Genomic DNA, 17717 nt, shown 5'->3' with positions numbered 1-17717 from the left:
AGCGCACCCAACTCCAGCTCCTTGAAAACTGCATTAGGGAACTGGAGCTGGAGCTGGATGAACTTCGGATCATTCAGGAGGCAGAGGGGGTTATTGAGAGGAGTTACAGGGAGGTAGTCACTCTTCAAGTACAGGAAAAAGGCAGATGGGTTACGGTCAGGAGACGGAAAGGGAACCGGCAGGTAGTGCAGGGATCCCCAGTGGCCATTCCCCTCAACAATAAGTATACCGTTTTGGATACTGTTGAGGGGGGGACGACTTACCAGGGGAAAGCAGTGGGGCACAGGTCTCTGGCACAGAGTCTGTTCCTACTGCTCAGAAGAGATGGGGGAAGAGGAGCAGAGCATTAGTCGTTGGGGACTCCATAGTTAGGGGGACAGATAGGAGGTTCTGTGGGGACGAGAGAGACTCACGGTTGGTGTGCTGCCTCCCAGGTGCCAGGGTGCGTGATGTCTCTGATCGTGTTTTTGGGATCCTTAAGGGGGAGGGGGAGCAGCCCCAAGTCGTGGTCCACATTGGCACCAACAACATAGATAGGAAGAGAGATGGGGATTTAAGGCAGAAATTCAGGGAGCTAGGATGGAAGCTGAGAGTTAGGACGAACAGAGTTGTTGTCTCTGGTTTGCTGCCCGTGCCATGTGCTAGTGAGGCGAGGAATAGGGAGAGAGAGGAGTTGAACACGTGGCTACAGGGATGGTGTAGGAGGGAGGGTTGGTTTTGGATTCTTGGATAATTGGGGATCTTTCTGGGGTAGGTGGGACCGCTACAAGCAAGATGGTCTTCACCTGAACCAGAGGGGTACCGATATCCTTGGGAGGAGAGAGGAGAGAGAGAATTTACTAAGGCTATTCGGGTGGGTTTAAACTAATTCAGCAGGGGGGTGGGCACCAAAATTGTAGATCGACTATAGAAAAGGTTGAGAGTAGGGTGGTCCGAAATAAAGTTTTAGGGAAGCAAGATGGCATCGGCAAGCAAGAAGTTGGTTTGAAGTGTGTCTACTTCAATGCCAGGAGCGTCCGGAATAAGGTGGGTGAACTTGCAGCATGGGTTGGTACCTGGGACTTCGATGTTGTGGCCATTTCGGAGACATGGATAGAGCAGGGACCGGAATGGTTGTTGCAGGCTCCGGGATTTAGATGTTTCAGTAAGAACAGAGAAGATGGTAAAAGGGGCGGAGGTGTGGCATTGTTGGTCGAGGACAGTATTACAGTTGCAGAAAGGATGTTTGGTGACTTGTCAACTGAGGTAGTATGGGCTGAGGTTAGAAACAGGAAAGGAGAGGTCACCCTGTTGGGAGTTGTCTATAGGCTTCCAAATAGTTCCGGGGATGTAGAGGAAAGGATAGCAAAGATGATTCTTGAGAGGAGTGAGAGAGGCAGGGTAGTTGTCATGGGGGACTTCAACTTTCCAAATATTGACTGGGAACACTATAGTTCCAGTACTATAGATGGGTCAGTTTTGTCCAGTGTGTGCAGGAGGGCTTCCTTACACAGTATGTAGATAGGCCAACAAGGGCCGAAGCCACATTAGATTTGGTACTGGGTAATGAGCCTGGCCAGGTGTTAGATTTGGAAGTAGGTGAGCGCTTTGGTGATAGTGATCACAATTCTGTTATGTTTACTTTAGTGATGGAAAGGGATAGTTATAGCTGGGGGAAAGGCAATTACGATGAGATTAGGCAAGATTTAGAAAGAATAGGATGGGGAAGGAAACTGCAGGGGATGGGCACATTAGAAATGTGGAGCTTATTCAAGGAAAAGCTCCTGTGTGTCCTAGATAAGTATGTACCTGTCAGGCAAGGAGGAAGCTGTAGAGTGCGGGAGCCGTGGTTTACGAAGGAGGTGGAATCTCTGGTCAAGAGGAAGAAGGCGGCTTATGTTAGGATGAGATGTGATGGCTCAGTTAGGGCACTTGAGGGCTATGAGGTAGCCAGGAAAGACCTAAAGAGAGAGCTCAGAAGAGCCACGAGGAGACATGAGAAGTTGTTGGCGGATAGGATCAGGGTAAACCCTAAGGCTTTCTATAGGTATTTAAGGAATAAAAGAATGACGAAAGTAAGATTAGGCCCAATCAAGGATAGTAGTGGTAAGTTGTGTGTGGAGTCAGATGAGATGGGGAAGCGCTAAATGAATATTTTTCAACAGTACTCACTCTAGAAAACAACAATGTTGTCGAGGAGAATACTTAGATACAGGCTACTAGACTAGGTGGGATTGAGGTTCACAAGGAAGAGGTATTAGAAATCCTTCAGAGGGTGAAGATAGATAAGTCCCCTGGGCCTGATGGGATTTATCCTAGGATCCTCTGGGAAGCCAGGGAGGAGATTGCTGAGCTTTTGGCATTGATCTTTAACTCATCATTGTTTACAGGAATAGTGCAGGATGACTGGAGGATAGCAAATGTGGTTCCCTGTTCAAGAAGGGGAGTAGAGACAACCCTGGTAATTATAGATCAGTGAGCCTTACCTCAGTTGTTGGTAAAGTGTTGGAAAAGGTTATAAGGGATAGGATTTATAATCATCTAGAAAAGAATAAATTGATCAGGGATAGTCAGCAAGGTTTTGTGAAGGGAAGGTCGTGCCTCACAAACCTTATTGAGTTCTTTGAGAAGGTGACCAAACAGGTAGATGAGAGTAAATTGGTTGATGTGGTGTATATGGATTTCAGCAAGGCGTTCGATAAGGTTCCCCACAGTAGGCTATTGTACAAAATGTGGAGGGATGGATTAGTGGGAGATATAGCAGTTTGGATCGGAAATTGGCTTGCTGAAAGAAGACAGAGGGTGGTAGTTGACGGGAAATGTTCATCCTGGAGACCAGTTACTAGTGGTGTACCGCAAGGGTCAGTGTTGGGTTCACTGCTGTTTGTCATTTTTATAAATGACCTGGATGAGGGCGTAGAAGGATGCGTTAGTAAATTTGCAGACGACACTAAGGTCGGTGGAGTTGTGGATAGTGATGAAGGATGCTGTAGGTTGCAGAGAGACATAGATAAGCTGGAGAGCTGGGTTGAGAGGTGGCAAATGGAGTTTAATGCAGACAAGTGTGAGGTGATGCACTTTGGTAGGAGTAACCAGAAGGCAAAGTACAGGGCTAATGGTAAGATTCTTATTAGTGTAGATGAGCAGAGAGATCTCGGCGTCCATGTGCACAGATCCTTTAAAGTTGCCACCCAGGTTGACAGGGCTGTTAAGAAGGCATACAGTGTTTTAGCTTTTATTAATAGAGGAATCGAGTTCCGGAACCAAAAGGTTATGGTGAAGCTGTACAAAACTTTGGTGCGGCCGCACTTGGAGTATTGTGTACAGTTCTGGTCACCGCATTATAAGAAGGATGTGGAAGCTTTGGAAAGGGTGCAGAGGAGACTTACTCGGATGTTGCCTGGTAGGGAGGGAAGGTCTTACAAGGAAAGGCTGAGGGACTTGAGGCTGTTTTCATTAGAGAGAAGAAGGTTGAGAGGTGACTTAATTGATACATATAAAATAATCAGAGGGTTAGGTAGGGTGGATAGGGAGAGCCTTTTTCCTAGGATGGTGACGGCGAGCACGAGGGGGCATAGCTTTAAATTGAGGGGTGAAAGATATAGGGCAGATGTCAGAGGTAGTTTCTTTACTCAGAGAGTAGTAAGGGAATGGAACGCTTTGCCTGCAACGGTCGTAGATTCGCCAACTTTAGGTACATTTAAGTCTTCATTGGATAAGCATATGGACGTACATGGAATAGTGTAGGTTAGATGGGCTTGAGATCGGTATGACAGGTCGACACAACATCGAGGGCCGAAGGGCCTGTACTGTGCTGTAATGTTCTATGTTCTATGTTCCTCCATTCTGCGAACGGTTACCTGGCCCAAAACGTTAACTCTATTTTTTTCACAAATGCTACCATTAAAGGCTGACAAAATCCTTGGGGCTTGACAATCTACATCCCAGAATACTTTCAAAATCTATAAACTGTGGAACAGCTCCTAAGCTATGTTCAGTAGCTAATATAACCTTAGTATTTGAAAAAGGAGATGAAGAGAAAACAGGAAATTATAGACAGTGAACCTGATGTTAACAGAAGGGAAAATACAATAATCTATTAGGAAAGTTTTAATAGCAGAGCATTTGGAAAACAATACTAGGATTGACGGAGTCGGTATGGATTTATGGAAGGGAAATCAAGCTTGACAAATTGACTGGAATTTTTCAAGTGAGATAATGTGGGTGTGGTTTACTTGGACTTTCAGAAAGCATTTGATAAGGTCCCACATATAAAATTAAAGCAGATGGGATTGGGATAGTGTACTGATATGGATATGAAAAAAATGGATCATTTTCTGAGTGGCAATCAATGATCAGTTGGGTGCTGCAGGGATCGATGCTAGGACACCAGCTTTCTCATTCTTCTGAACTCCAATGAGTATAGGCCCACCTTTTCATCATAAGATGACATCCTTATTCCAAGAATTAAACCAGCAATATTTTCTGAACTGCTTCTGATGCAAGTACATTTTGCCTTCATAAGGAGACCAAAATTGTGCACACTACTCTAGGCAGTCTCACCAATGGCCTAAAAGGTTGCAGCAAGATTGCTCCATTCAGACTCCTTCCCACATTCAACAAAAGATCAATGGTTTATTTGCCATCCTGTCTACTTGCTTCGTCAGCATTTTGTAATGTGTGTACAAGGACACATAACTTATTGCTCACAATCTCTTAGAAAATATTTATTTTCTTACGATTTAGCTTATAAGCCATGGAATATTTTTCCACGTATCCATAAACATTATGACAGTTTACTGAATTTACTTGCACTTCAATACCAGTTGTTCGCAATCAGTATTCAAGTCGTCAACTGGGCGTTTATGGAATGTTGTAATAACATTTTAAATTATTGAAGAATTGGGACGTAACTCCAGAGATATGCTAAACGCTCTTTTGAAGTTCAGATCTACATCACATGGACTGTAGCAGTTCAAGGCTGCATTCACCACTACCTTCGAGGGCAACTGGAAATGGACAATGAATGTTGGCCCAGCCACTGACACAAATTTTTATGAATGCAGCTTCTCATTAACTTTGTTATTTATTCAAAAATGGTGAAGGCTGTTGGGTTTCTGCAAACTATGCTGCAGCTTTGTAATGCTATATGCACGGGGAGCATGGCCATATAAAGTTCATTCTAACAAATGATGCAACAATATTTACCATATTAAAACAAACTAGGGCAAAGAATATAATGAATTGTATCCAAAGCGTAAGTGACTGTTAAGCAGTTTGCTTAATTAACAGATACAAAATGAACTCCAGCTACTTAACATAACCTCGCTTGGTCAAAATCCAACTTTTGAACTTAATACTGCACTTTTTGATAGGCTGAAACTAAGTCCAAAACAACTCTGAAAACTGTAACTATTAATGACCAAGGCTAGGGTGAAACTTACATGCTCAGCAAAAATGACCAGGGCCTGCTGCTCAGACGCTAATTCAATGACAAACCTAGAGCTATTGGCAAAATCCCATATGTCACCTTCATTTCCAGTATACAGGAATATTGGTCCAAAACTCTTGCTCCAGAATTGATCTGTACATAAAAAGACAGTAATTAATTACAGCATAATGCTATCTTCAAACATATTATTTCATTATCATCGGGTTAAGATCTTAATAGTCCCTGCTTAAGAAGTTTATTGGATTTTCCGATGAGGAGAGATTGAGCAAGTTGGGCTTGTATATATTAATGAGTTTATAAGAAACCTTATTGAAACAAAAGATTCCTAGGAGGCTTGACTGGGTAGATGCAGAGAAGCTGTTTCCCCTTGTGGAAACAGGCTAGAGCAGGGGGCATAATCTCAGAGTAAGGGGTCGTCCATATAAAACAGAATTGAGTAGAAATGTCTTCTCTCAGATGGTAGTGAATCTGTGAAATTGTTTTACTGCAGAGGTCTGTCAAACCTGGATCATTAAGTATTGTTAAAGACAGATTTTTCAAAAAAATCTAAAAGGGATCAAAGTTTCTGGGAACAAGGCTGGGAAAGCAGAATAAGGATCATCAGATCAGCCATGGTTTCACACAGAGATTATTTGATTGGTCATATAGCTTGTATCTCGAATCGTCATTGTTCAACAGGTAGCTCCTGAATAATTGTCCAAGCTGCTCATGATGCCCATATTCCAAGAATGAATCTTTTAAAAAGGCATCCCATTTGAATAAATGTTGCACAAGCTGCCCATGTGTGCAATATACTCGTACATAGCTAATGTATAAAAAAATTCACAATTGCCCTTGGAACGTGGTTATCACTGATAAGGCCTTTATTGTTTGAGCATCGGCAAATTATCCCTAAACTGAATAGCTTGCTGCCCGTTTCAGAGGTCTGTAAAGAATTATCAACTACGTTGCTATGGGTCTGAATTCACATGCTGGGTCTGACCAGTTAAAACTGCAGATTCACTTCCATAAAGGGCATTAGGGAACTAGATGTGTTAAAATTATACGAGAAGGACTTTAAATAGAATAGGCTTTAACCGTTATAGACTTTAAAAATTATAAATTTTCAGCTTAAAGGATCTAAGCACAAAATAATGTACTGATCAGAGCTCGATATACCTCCACTATATTTAAAAAATAGACTTTCATCAATTCACTCCAAGGTATCGTTGTTTGAGAAAATTCACATCAGTTGTAATGCTACCTCACAGTTTTATTTCGAAAACAAACTAAACTACATTACTACCGGAGATAATGGGAACTGCAGATGCTGGAGAATCCAAAATAACAAAGTGTGAAGCTGGATGAACACAGCAGGCCAACTCCTGAGATGCTGTTGGCCTGCTGCGTTCATCCAGCTTCACACTTTGTTATCTTACATTACTACCAGGTTGCTTATCAATGAAACCAATATATTTATTTACTAGAACAAAAACAAAAAAGACTGCAAGTGCCTTTTCAAACAAAACGTAACTACTGCCAAAATGTAGGCCTTTATTCTGATTAAAAGGAGAATCTTTTTCAATTCATTCAGGGGGTGAGCACATCTCTGGCTACATCAGCATTTATCGCCCATCCCTCATGGCCTAGAGGACAGTTAAGAGTCAACCACGTTGCTGTGGATCTGAAGTCGTATGTAGACCAGACTGGGTAAGAATGGCAGATATCCTTTCCTAAAAAGGACACTAGTGAACCTGATGGGTTTTTGCAACAATCAATAATGGCTTTATGATCATCATGAGATCCTTAATTCCAAATGTTTTAATGAATTTAAAATCTACCGTGGCGGGATTTGAACCCAAGACATAACTCAATTTCTGGATTAATAGTCAAAACGATTCCACAACAATAGTCTCCCCAACAAAGATGCTGAAAATTAAGCATATTTGGGGCTTCTTTCTCTGTTGAATTACCTGGGGTTCACAGGCTTTCACAACAATGATATTATTTGACCCCCACACCTGTTTATTCATGAAGACATCATTTACTGCACAGCCCCTATCTGATTCAACAATGACCTGCTGAACATTTTGGAATAGCTCTATTTTATCATATTAACAGGATACAGCTTTTGTTTCTTTCCACCTGATATGTGGTCATAATCAGACAATTCACTTCTCTAAGCTTCTTAGCTAAACTTCGGTACAAGCTACTGAACTGGGTGTTTTAAAGAGCACTAACAGTCTCACGACTGAAAGGTTCAGGCACCAGCATGTTTACCTGTGTTATGATGCATCACAGTGTGGGAGATTTTGAAATGTTCTCGGGCCACTTCATGACAGACAAATTTAACTCAACCAAAAACATATGGACTGAGCAGTGACAGATAGAGTTTAATATGAATAAATGCCGGGTATTGCATTTTGGTAAAATAAGCAGGACAGGGGTTATACATTTAAAAGTAGGGCCTTGAATATTATTGTAAAACAGAGACCCAGGCGTTCAGGTACTTAATTCTTTTAAGTTTGTGTCATACGTAGACAGGTGATTGCTAAGGTGTTTAGCACACTTGTCTTCATTGCAACTCTTTTTCAAAGAACTGAGCAATGTCATATTGAGGTTGTACAGAATGTTGGTGAGGCCTCTTCTGGAGTGTTGTGTCCAGTTCTGGTTGCCCTGCTACAAAAAGGATATTATGCTGGTAAGGGTTTAGAAAAATTTACCAGGCTGTTGTCAGGAATGGAGGGTTTGAGTTAGAAGGAGAACCTGGATAGATTGGGACATTTTTAACTAGAGCATAGAAGGTTGAGGGGGCGACCTTATAGAGGTTTATAAAATTATGAGGAGCGTACAAGAAGTGAATAGCAGGTGTCTTTTCCCTAGGGTGTGGGAATTTCAAGTCTTGGGAGCATATCAAGTCTGTCCCTCTTGCACAGAAGGGAAGGGGGGATAGGAAGAGAGCGATAGTCATTGGGGACTCAATAGTTAGAGGGACTGATAGAAGGTTTGCGGGAACGAAAGAGACTCATGGTTGATGTGTTGCCTCCCAGGTGCCAGGGTCGGTGATGTCTCGGATCTTGTCTTTGGGGTCCTGAAGGGAGAGGGTGACCAGCCCCAAGTTTTGGTCCACGTAGGCACCAACGACATAGGTAGAAAGAGGGATAGGGATGTCAGGCAGGACTTCAGGGAGCTAGGGTAGAAGCTGAGAGCTAGAACAAACAGAGTGGTTATCTCTGGTTTGTTACCCATGCCACGTGATAGCGAGGCAAAGAACAGCGAGAGATTTCAGTTGAACACATGTTGGGATGGTACTGGTGAAAGGGCTTCAGGTACATGGACAATTGGGCCTCATTCTGGGGAAGGTGGGACCTCTACAAACCGGACGGTCTCCACTTGAACCAGAGGGACACTAATATTCTGGGTGGGAAATTCGCTAGTGCTATTCGGGTGGATTTAAACTAGCTCAGAAGGGGATGGGAAGCTGAGGTGTAGTCCTAGTACACAGGAGGATGAGCGTAAGGAGGACATGGTCAGGACCTCACTGTCACAGGAGTGTGCTGTCAGACAGCAAGCTGGATTGAAGTGTGTCTACTTTAATGCCAGCAGTATTCGGAATAAGATAGGTGAGCTTGCAGCTTGGATAGGCACCTGGGACTTCGATGTTGTGGCCATTTCGGTGACATGGATAGAGCAGGGTCAGGAATGGATGTTGCAGGTTCCAGGGTTTAGATCTTTCATAAGGTCAGGGAAGGTGGTAAAAGAGGGGGAAGTGTGGCTTTGTTGGTCAAGGACAGTACAATGATGGCTGAAAGAACTTTTGATGAGGACTCGTCTACTGAGGTGATATGGGCTGAGGATGCCGAGGAAGGTTTATCGACTGAGTCAGTATGGGTGGAAGTTAGGAACAATAAGGGAGCAGCCACCTCACTGAGGGTTTTCTACAGACCCCCAAATAGCAGTAGGGAGATTGAAGAACTCATAGGCCGGCAGATTGTTGAAAAGTGCAAATGTAGCAGGGTTGTTGTTATGGGTGACTTCAACTTGCCCAATATAGATTGGAACCTCCTTAGTGCAGATGGTTCGGATGGAGCCGTCTTTGTTAGGTGTGTTCAAGAGCATTTCCTTACTCAGTATGTGGACAGGCCGATGAGGGGAGAGACCATTTTGGATTTGGTGCTCGGCAATGAGCCAGGACAGGTGTCAGATCTCATGGTGGGAGAACACTTTGGCGACAGTGACCACAACAGCCTCACATTTACCATAGCCATGGAAAGGGAAAGGAACAGTTACCGGGGAAGATATTTAACTGGGGTAAAGGAAACTATCACGCTATCAGACAGGAGTTGGGAAGTACAGATTGGGAGCGATTGTTCCACAGAAAGGGCACAGCAAACATGTGGAGGCTGTTTAAGGAGCAGTTGTTGTGGGTGATCTATAAATTTGTTCCTCTGAGACAGGTAAGAAGGGGTAAGATTAAGGAGCCTTGGATGACGGGTACAGAGGTGCTTCTTGTCAAAAAGAAAAAGGCAGCGTACGTAAAGTGGAGGAAGCAAGGGTCTAGCACAGCTTTAGAGGATTACAGGCTTGCTCGGAAGGAGCTCAAAAGTGGACTGAGGAGGGCCAGGAGGGGGCACGGAAAAGGACTGGCAGGAAGGATTAGGGAGAACCCGAAGGCATTTCACTCATACGTGAGGAATAAGACAATGATCAGGGAGAAGGTAGGGCCGATCAGGGATAGCGTAGGAAACTTGGGCGTGGAGTCTGAGGAGATAGGGGAAGCCCTAAATGAGTTTTTTGTTTCGGTTTTCACTAAGGAAAGGGACCTTGTTGTGAATGAGAACTTTGAGGAGCAGGAAAACAGGCTTGAACAGATCAAGTTGAAGTTGTATCAGAGATAATGGGGACTGCAGATGCTGGAGAATCCAAGATAATAAACACACAACCAGCCCAGCTCTTCCCCTCCACCCACTGCATCCCAAAACCAGTCCAGCCTGTCTCTGGCTCCCTAACCTGTTCTTCCTCTCACCCATCCCTTCCTCCCACCCCAAGCCGCACCTCCATTTCCTACCTACTAACTTCATCCCACCTCCTTGACGTGTCCGTTCTCCCTGGACTGACCGATCCCCTCCCTACTTCCCCACCTATAATCTCCTCTCCACCTATCTTCTTTTCTCTCCATCTTCGGTCCGCCTCCCCCTCTTTCCCTATTTATTCCAGAGCCCTCACCCCATCCCCCTCTCTGATGAAGGGTCTCGGCCCGAAATGTCAGTTTTTGTGCTCCTGAGATGCTGCTTGGCCTGCTGTGTTCATCCAGCTTCACACTTTATTATCTAAGATTGAGGAAGTTGCTGTGCTGGAAATTTTGGCAAACATTAAGATTGATATGTCCCCAGGGCCAGACCAGATTTATCCTAGGTTGCTCCGGTAAGTGAAAAAGGAGGTTGCTAAGCCGCTGGTGAAGATCTTTGCTTCCTCAATCTCCACGGGAGTCGTATCGGAAGATTGGAAGGAGGCAAATGTTATTCCTCTTTTCAAGAAAGGGAATGGGAAAATCCCTGGAAATTACAGACCAGTCAGTCTTATGTCTGTGGTCAGCAAGGTTTTAGGAAGAATTCTGAGGGATAGGATTTATGACTATTTGGAAAAGCATAGCGTGATTAAAGGGAGTCAGCATGGCTTTGAGAGGGGTAGTTCATGCCTTACAAATCTTATTGAGTTCTTTGTGGAAGTCACGAGACAGGTTGACGAGGGTTGAGCAGTGGATGTGGTGGACGTGGACTTCAGTACGGCATTTGATAAGGTTTCCCACAGCAGGCTCATTCATAAAGTCAGGAGGTATAGGATACAGGGTGATTTGGGTGTCTGGATTCAGAACTGGTTGGCTGACAGGAGGCAGAGAGTGGTTGTAGATGGTAAGTATTCTGCCTGGAGGTCAGTGCTGAGTGGTGTCCCACAGGGCTCTGTTCTTGGGCCTTTGCTCTTTGTAGTTTTTATAAATGACTTGGATGAGGAGGTTGAGGGGTGGGTTAGTATGTTTGTTGATGACACAAAGGTTGGAGGTGCCGTTGATAGTATCGAGGGCTATTGCTGGCTTCAGCGAGACATTGACAGAATGCAGAGCTGGGCGGAGAAATGGCAGATGGAGTTCAACCTGGATAAATGCGAAGTGATGCATTTTGGAAGGTCGAACTTAAATGCTGAATATAGGACTAAAGGCAGGATTCTCTGCAGTGTGGAAGAACAGCAAGATCTTGGTGTTCAAGTGCATAGCTCCCTCAAAGTTGCCACCCAGGTGGATAAGGTTGTTAAGAAAGTATATGGTATTTTGGCTTTCATTAACAGGGGGATCGAGTTTAAGAGCCGCGAGGTTATGCTGCAGCTCTACAAAATCCTGGTGAGACCACACTTGGAACATGGTGTCCAGTTCTGGTTGCCCTATTATAGGAAAGATGTGGAGGCTTTGGAGAGGGTGCAAAGGAGTTTCACCAGGATGCTGCCTGGACTGGAGGGCTTGTCTTCTGAGAAGAGGTTGACTGAGCTCGGACTTTCCTCTCTGGAGAGAAGGAGGAAGAGAAGTGACCTGATCGAGGTGTACAAGGTAATGACAGGCATGGATAGAGTCGATAGCCAGAGGCTTTCCCCCAGAGCAGGACTGACTGCCACGAGGGGTCGTAGTTTTGAGGTATTAGGAGGAAGGTATAGAGGGGCCGTCAGAGGGAGGTTCATCACCCAGAGAGCTGTGAGCTCATGGAATAGTTTACCAGTGGTAGTCGTGGAAGCAGGTCATTAGTGACATTTAAGCGACTGCTGGACATGCACATGGACAGCAGTGAATTGAGGGGAATGTACGTTAGGTTACTTTACTTTTGGATTTGGATTATTCCACGGCACAACATCGTGGGCTGAAGGGCCTGTGCTGTGCTGTACTTTTCTATGTTTTATTTGTAGGAGAGAAGGGAAAGATTTTAAAAAAAAGACTTGAGGGGCAACTTCTTTTAAAAATAGGGAGTGGTTCGTGTGTGGAATGAACTTCCAGAGAAAGTGGTGAATGCGGGTACAGCAACAATGTTTAAAAGACATTTGGATAGGTACATGAATAAGAAATGTTTGGATAGATGTGGGCCAGGCACAGGCAGGTGGGACTAGTTTAGTTTGGGATTATGGTTAGCATGGACTGGTTGGATCGAAAGGTCTGTTTGCGTGTTAAATGACACTATGACAAAGACAAATCTCAAAATACTCAATAATTAAACTGTATCATTCAGATTTCAACAACACTTCCCAGCACCCCATCTCTTGCCCGATCACAGTAACAAATTTTTAAAAAATCTCAATACCAAGTGATCTGCTGTGCTGCAATACACCTTCATTTAGGCATTCAACAGACTTCCTTCATCATCATTAGGTTAGATCAGAAATTCTACACCCACAATGCAAATCATTTAAGAGATAAACAAATTAAACTTTTAATCAAACTTTAAATAAGTGTAAAAAATGAATCAATAAGGGAGCTGGGCTGCCAGATGGAACAGACTTTTTTAAAAATTCACTGCTGGGACATGAACATATTTCTTGTCCCACGTTGCCCTTGAGAAAGTAGTTGTTAAATGCTTTTTTGGACTGTTGCAGTCCACATGATATAAGTAAACCATAATGCCATTAGGAAGAGAATTCCATAATTTTGAACCAACACCACGAAAGGAACAATAATATTTCCAAGTCAGAATGTTGAGCAGCTCAGTTGGGAACAATGCTCTTTACCTTCTAGATGGTAGACTCTGTGAGTTTGATTGGAGAGTGCTGGATCTTTGATGAATTTCTGCAGTTTTTCTTTTATATCGTACACAGTGCTGCTAATGAAAGTTGGTGGAAGAATGACTCAGCCTTTGTGGATGTGGTGTCAATTAAGGGTGATGCTTCTGAGATAACGGGAACTGCAGATGCTAGAGAATCCAAGATAACGAAGTGTGGAGCTGGATGAACACAACACGCCAAGCAGCATCTTAGGAGCACAAAAGCTGACGTTTCAGGCCTAGATCATTCATCAGAAAAACTTACCTGGCAAGGGTGATGCTTCTTCCTGGCTGGTACCAAAAATCTTGCATGCTGTTGGAACCGCACTCACCCAGGCAAGTACAAATATTCATCATGCTCCTGACTTGCGCCTTGTAGAAGATGGACAGGCTTTGGGGAATCAGAAAGTGAATTATTCGCTTCACTATTCCTCGCCTCTGACATGCTCTTGTAGCCACTGTATTCAGTTCAATTTCTAGTCGTGGCTGCATACCATGAAATGTCCAAGGGGTAGTGGTTAGATGGTCTCTTATTGGAGACTGTCATTGCCTGGCATTTGTGCGGCACAAAGATTAGTTGCCACATTTCAGCCCAAGCCACTGAATTTGGATTTTGTACTGTATTGGAGGTGGACTGCTTCAGTATCTGAGGAGTGTACAATGATGCTGAAAAACATTGCACAATCACTAGCAAGCATGCCCACATCTGACCTTATAAGACCATAACATATACAAGCAGAAACAGATCATTTGGCCCATCAAATCTGCTCCATCATTAGATCATGGCTGATATGTTTCTAACCCTCGATCTCTTTACTAATCAAGTATCTCCTGTATCCTAAGAATGATCAATGACTTGGCCTCAAGAGCTTTTTGCGGCATTGAGTGCCACAGATTCACCACCTTCTGTTTGAAGAATGAGGTTGTGCCTCTGTTCCTAGTCTCCCCTATTATGATGGAGGGAAGGTCATTGATGAAGCAGCTGAACAATGTTGGACCTAAGAAACTAACTTCAGCAACTCCTGCAGCAATGTTCTGGAGCTGGGATGACTGACCTCCAACAACCACACCCATCTATGTGCTAAGTATGACAGCAACTGGCAGAGTATTTTCCCTGATTTCCATCGATTCCAGTTTTGCCGGGACTCACTGATACCACCCTCGGTTAAAAAGGGCCTTGATATCAAGAGATGTATTTCTCACCTGACCTTTCTTTTGTCCCTACTTCAATCAACACTAACAAATTCAGGAGTTCAGTAGCCGTGACTGAACCCAAATTGGGTGTTAGTGAGCAGGTTCTTGCTAAAGCAGGTGCTACTTGATAGCATTGTTGATGACACCTTCCATCATTTTACTGCTAACCATCAAGAGTAGACTGATGCAGTTGACTGGGTTGGATTTGTCCTACTTTGTGTGTACAGGCCCAAACTGAGCAACCTTCCACAAAGCTGGATAGATACCAGCATCTTTAATGTACTGGAACAGCGTCGCCAAGGGCACGGCACATTCTGGTGCGCGTGTTTGGTCCTATAGGCAGAATGCTGTCAGGACCCGTAGCCTCTGCAGCATCCAATGCCTTCAACAATTTCTTGATATCATGTATAATAAATCAAATTTGTTGATGAATAGCATCCGTAATGCTGGGGGCCTCTGAAGGAGGATGAGATAGATCATCCGCTCAACACTCTTGGCTGTAATTTGTTGTGAATGCTTCAGTCTGATTTTTTTATACTGATGCGCTGGGCTGCCCCATCATTGAGCAATCTCCTCCACAGAGTTGTTTAATTGTCCCCTACCGGTCATGATCCTATGTGGAAGGACTACACCGCATACAGCTGATTCATTGGTTATGGGATCATTTTGCTGCTTATGATGTTGGCGAGCAGTTCTGTTTTGTAACTTCACCAGGCTGATGCCTCATTCTTAGGTATGCCTGGTGTTGCTTCTGGAAAGCTCTCCTCCACCCTTAACTGAGCCATAGCGGAGTTAGGAATATTTACTTTCAGTTTAAAATGCAGGTTTATTTTGAGCATAAAGAGTACAGTGGAGTAGGGTATGCCGTGCCAAGGTTGTAGATTATTTTGGAGTACAATTCTTCTGCTGTTGATAGTCCACAGTGCCTGATAGACGTTCTGTCTCGAGTTGCTAGATCTGTTCAAAGTCTATCCCACTTAGAACGGTGTTAGTGTCACACCACACAGTGCAAGCTACTTTCAGTGTGAATACAGGACTCTGACTTCACAGAACTGTGTAGTAGTTACTCTTACAGTCCACGGACAGATGCACTTGCGGCAGATTGACAAGTTGAAATATTTTTCTCTCTAGTTGGTTCCCTCACCATTTTCAGCCATCCCAGTCTAACAATAATGACATTTAGAACTTGACCAGCTTGCTGAGTCATGCTGCTGCTGAGCCACTCTTCACGATGGACACCAAGGTCCGCCGGAGTACATACTAACCCCTTGCCACCCTCAGTGCTTTCTCCAAGTCTTGTTCAACATGGAGGAGCAGTGACCATCAGCTGTCTGAGAATGGCACGTGGTAATCTGCAGGAGGTTTCCCTGCCATGTTTGACCTGATGGCATGAGACTTCCAGGGCAACTCCGTCCTGACTGCATACTGCTGTGCTGTCACCCCTGCTGGGTCTGTCTTGCTGCTGGGACAAGACATATCTAGGAATGGCCGTGGTGACTGTGACAGTGTGTGTAAGATATGATTCCATGAGTATAAATATGTTAGGCTGTTGCTTCGATAGTGTATGTGGGAATACTCGCCGTATTTTGACACTAGTCTCCAGCAGCAAGGAGGACTTTGCAGGGTTGTCTGTGTCATTTTTATTTCTTATGTCAGACAGTCTGTGCAGTTTAATTTCTCTTTTGAGACTTTGTAGTGATTGTTACAACTGAGGGGCTTGTGTGGCCATTTCAGAGGACAGTTGAGAGTCAAGCACATTGCTGTTGGTCTGAAGTCACTTGTCAGCTAGACTAGGTAAGGATGGCATATTTCCTTTCATGGAGGACATTAGTGAACGTGATTTTTTTTTTCCATTTCCAGTTTCCCTGTCATTAGACTTGTATTTCCAAACAATATTTTGTTACATGCAAATTCCACCATCAACTCAGGTTGCCAGAACACTACCCAGGTTTTCTTGATTAACTGTCGATAATACAAGTAGGACACATCCTCCCCGTCTCTGGGGGATTCACACTAAAATGGCCTGGTCGTAACGTACAGTTTGTTTCCATCTCATACATTCTATGTATTACTACAGTGAACACTAAAACAAGGACACCAGTCATTTACTATCATTATCTACTAGGAACAAAAATAAATATAGACTTCTCAGGATCATCCATACGGAATAAGCAAATATTAAGAAGTGTTTAAAACCAGCTTCAAATAGTTAGAGTTATAACAAAATATCTGAACTTTTGTCTTGACATTTATGCCCTTTACACTGCTAAATCATTTAGAATGGCTTACTAGTACATTAGTAAATAGCTGTTTAATTCAAGAACACTTCATTTTCAATTTTTCGCAGCATACAATTTTGCCTTTCAGCAACTTACCCTTGCAGCAACTTTCCTTTCAAGAACTCAAGATGGTGTTAAATTGACAGGCAAAGCAAGGGAAACTTTAGGGTCAAGCAGACTAATTTCATTCAGTATACGCACGTATGAGACAAGAAAGAAGTTATCCAACGAAAGGAGCAAATAACCTCACCTGGACGTGTATTCTCCTTGATAGTGGCGATAAAACCAACTCTAGTCTTTATGTTAAAGGAATGGAGGCATTGGAGAGGGTGCAGACAAAGATGGTGCAAAAACTGAGAAATTAGAAGAGACTAAACATTATGGGCTTCTTTACACAGGAAGAAAATTGAGAATTGGTCTTGGGCCTCAATTTGATAGAAATGTAAATATGCTTCCTACGTGAGAGAATCCAAAACCAGGGGCGATAAATATGCTTCAGAGATAGTAGGAACTGCAGATGCTGCAGAATCTGAGAAAACAAGGTGTAGAGGTGGATGAATACAGCAGGCCAAGTCCTCTGATGCTGCTTGGCCTGCTGTGTTCATCCAGCTCTACACCTTGTCATAAATATGCTCGTTACTAAAAAGAAATCCAATAAGAAGTTCAAGGGCAACTACTCAGAGAGGGTTAAATTGTGGAACCTGCTACCTCACAGATAGCTGCAGCACACAGAACAGATATATTTAGGGTAATTTAGTTAAGTACTTGCACGGTGACTCAGTTGGGCCAAAGGGCCTGTTTCCACACTGTAGGGATTCTATGAATAAAATGAACAGAATAATCCATTTGTTCAAATAATGGGAAAAGGTTTGTTGGAGCAGAAAGACCAACATTTAAAATTGTTGGACCTGATCTTTTCTTAAGCTGTAATTATTGTGCAAGAAATCCAGTAAGAAGTTCAAGGGCAACTACTCAGAGGGTTAAATTGTGGAACCTGCTACCTCACAGATAGCTGGGGCACACAGAACAGATATATTTATG

General features: G+C 43.6%; 1 protein-coding gene across 1 annotated transcript in view; it reads right to left on the bottom strand.

Annotated features, from left to right (window-relative positions):
* The window catches only part of LOC125465255 (uncharacterized), a 102091-nt gene that overhangs the window by 57193 nt on the left and 27181 nt on the right, over nt 1-17717 (bottom strand). The window contains exon 4 of the mRNA XM_048558533.2: nt 5424-5563. Coding sequence (XP_048414490.2) covers nt 5424-5563 — 140 coding nt within the window. The remainder of the gene's footprint in view (nt 1-5423; nt 5564-17717) is intronic.

The sequence above is a fragment of the Stegostoma tigrinum genome, chromosome 29 (genome assembly GCF_030684315.1).
Source record: "Stegostoma tigrinum isolate sSteTig4 chromosome 29, sSteTig4.hap1, whole genome shotgun sequence".
NCBI lineage: Eukaryota > Metazoa > Chordata > Chondrichthyes > Orectolobiformes > Stegostomatidae > Stegostoma > Stegostoma tigrinum.
The sequence above is the reverse complement of the archived record's forward strand: the minus strand, read 5'-3'. Positions and strand labels throughout refer to the sequence as shown.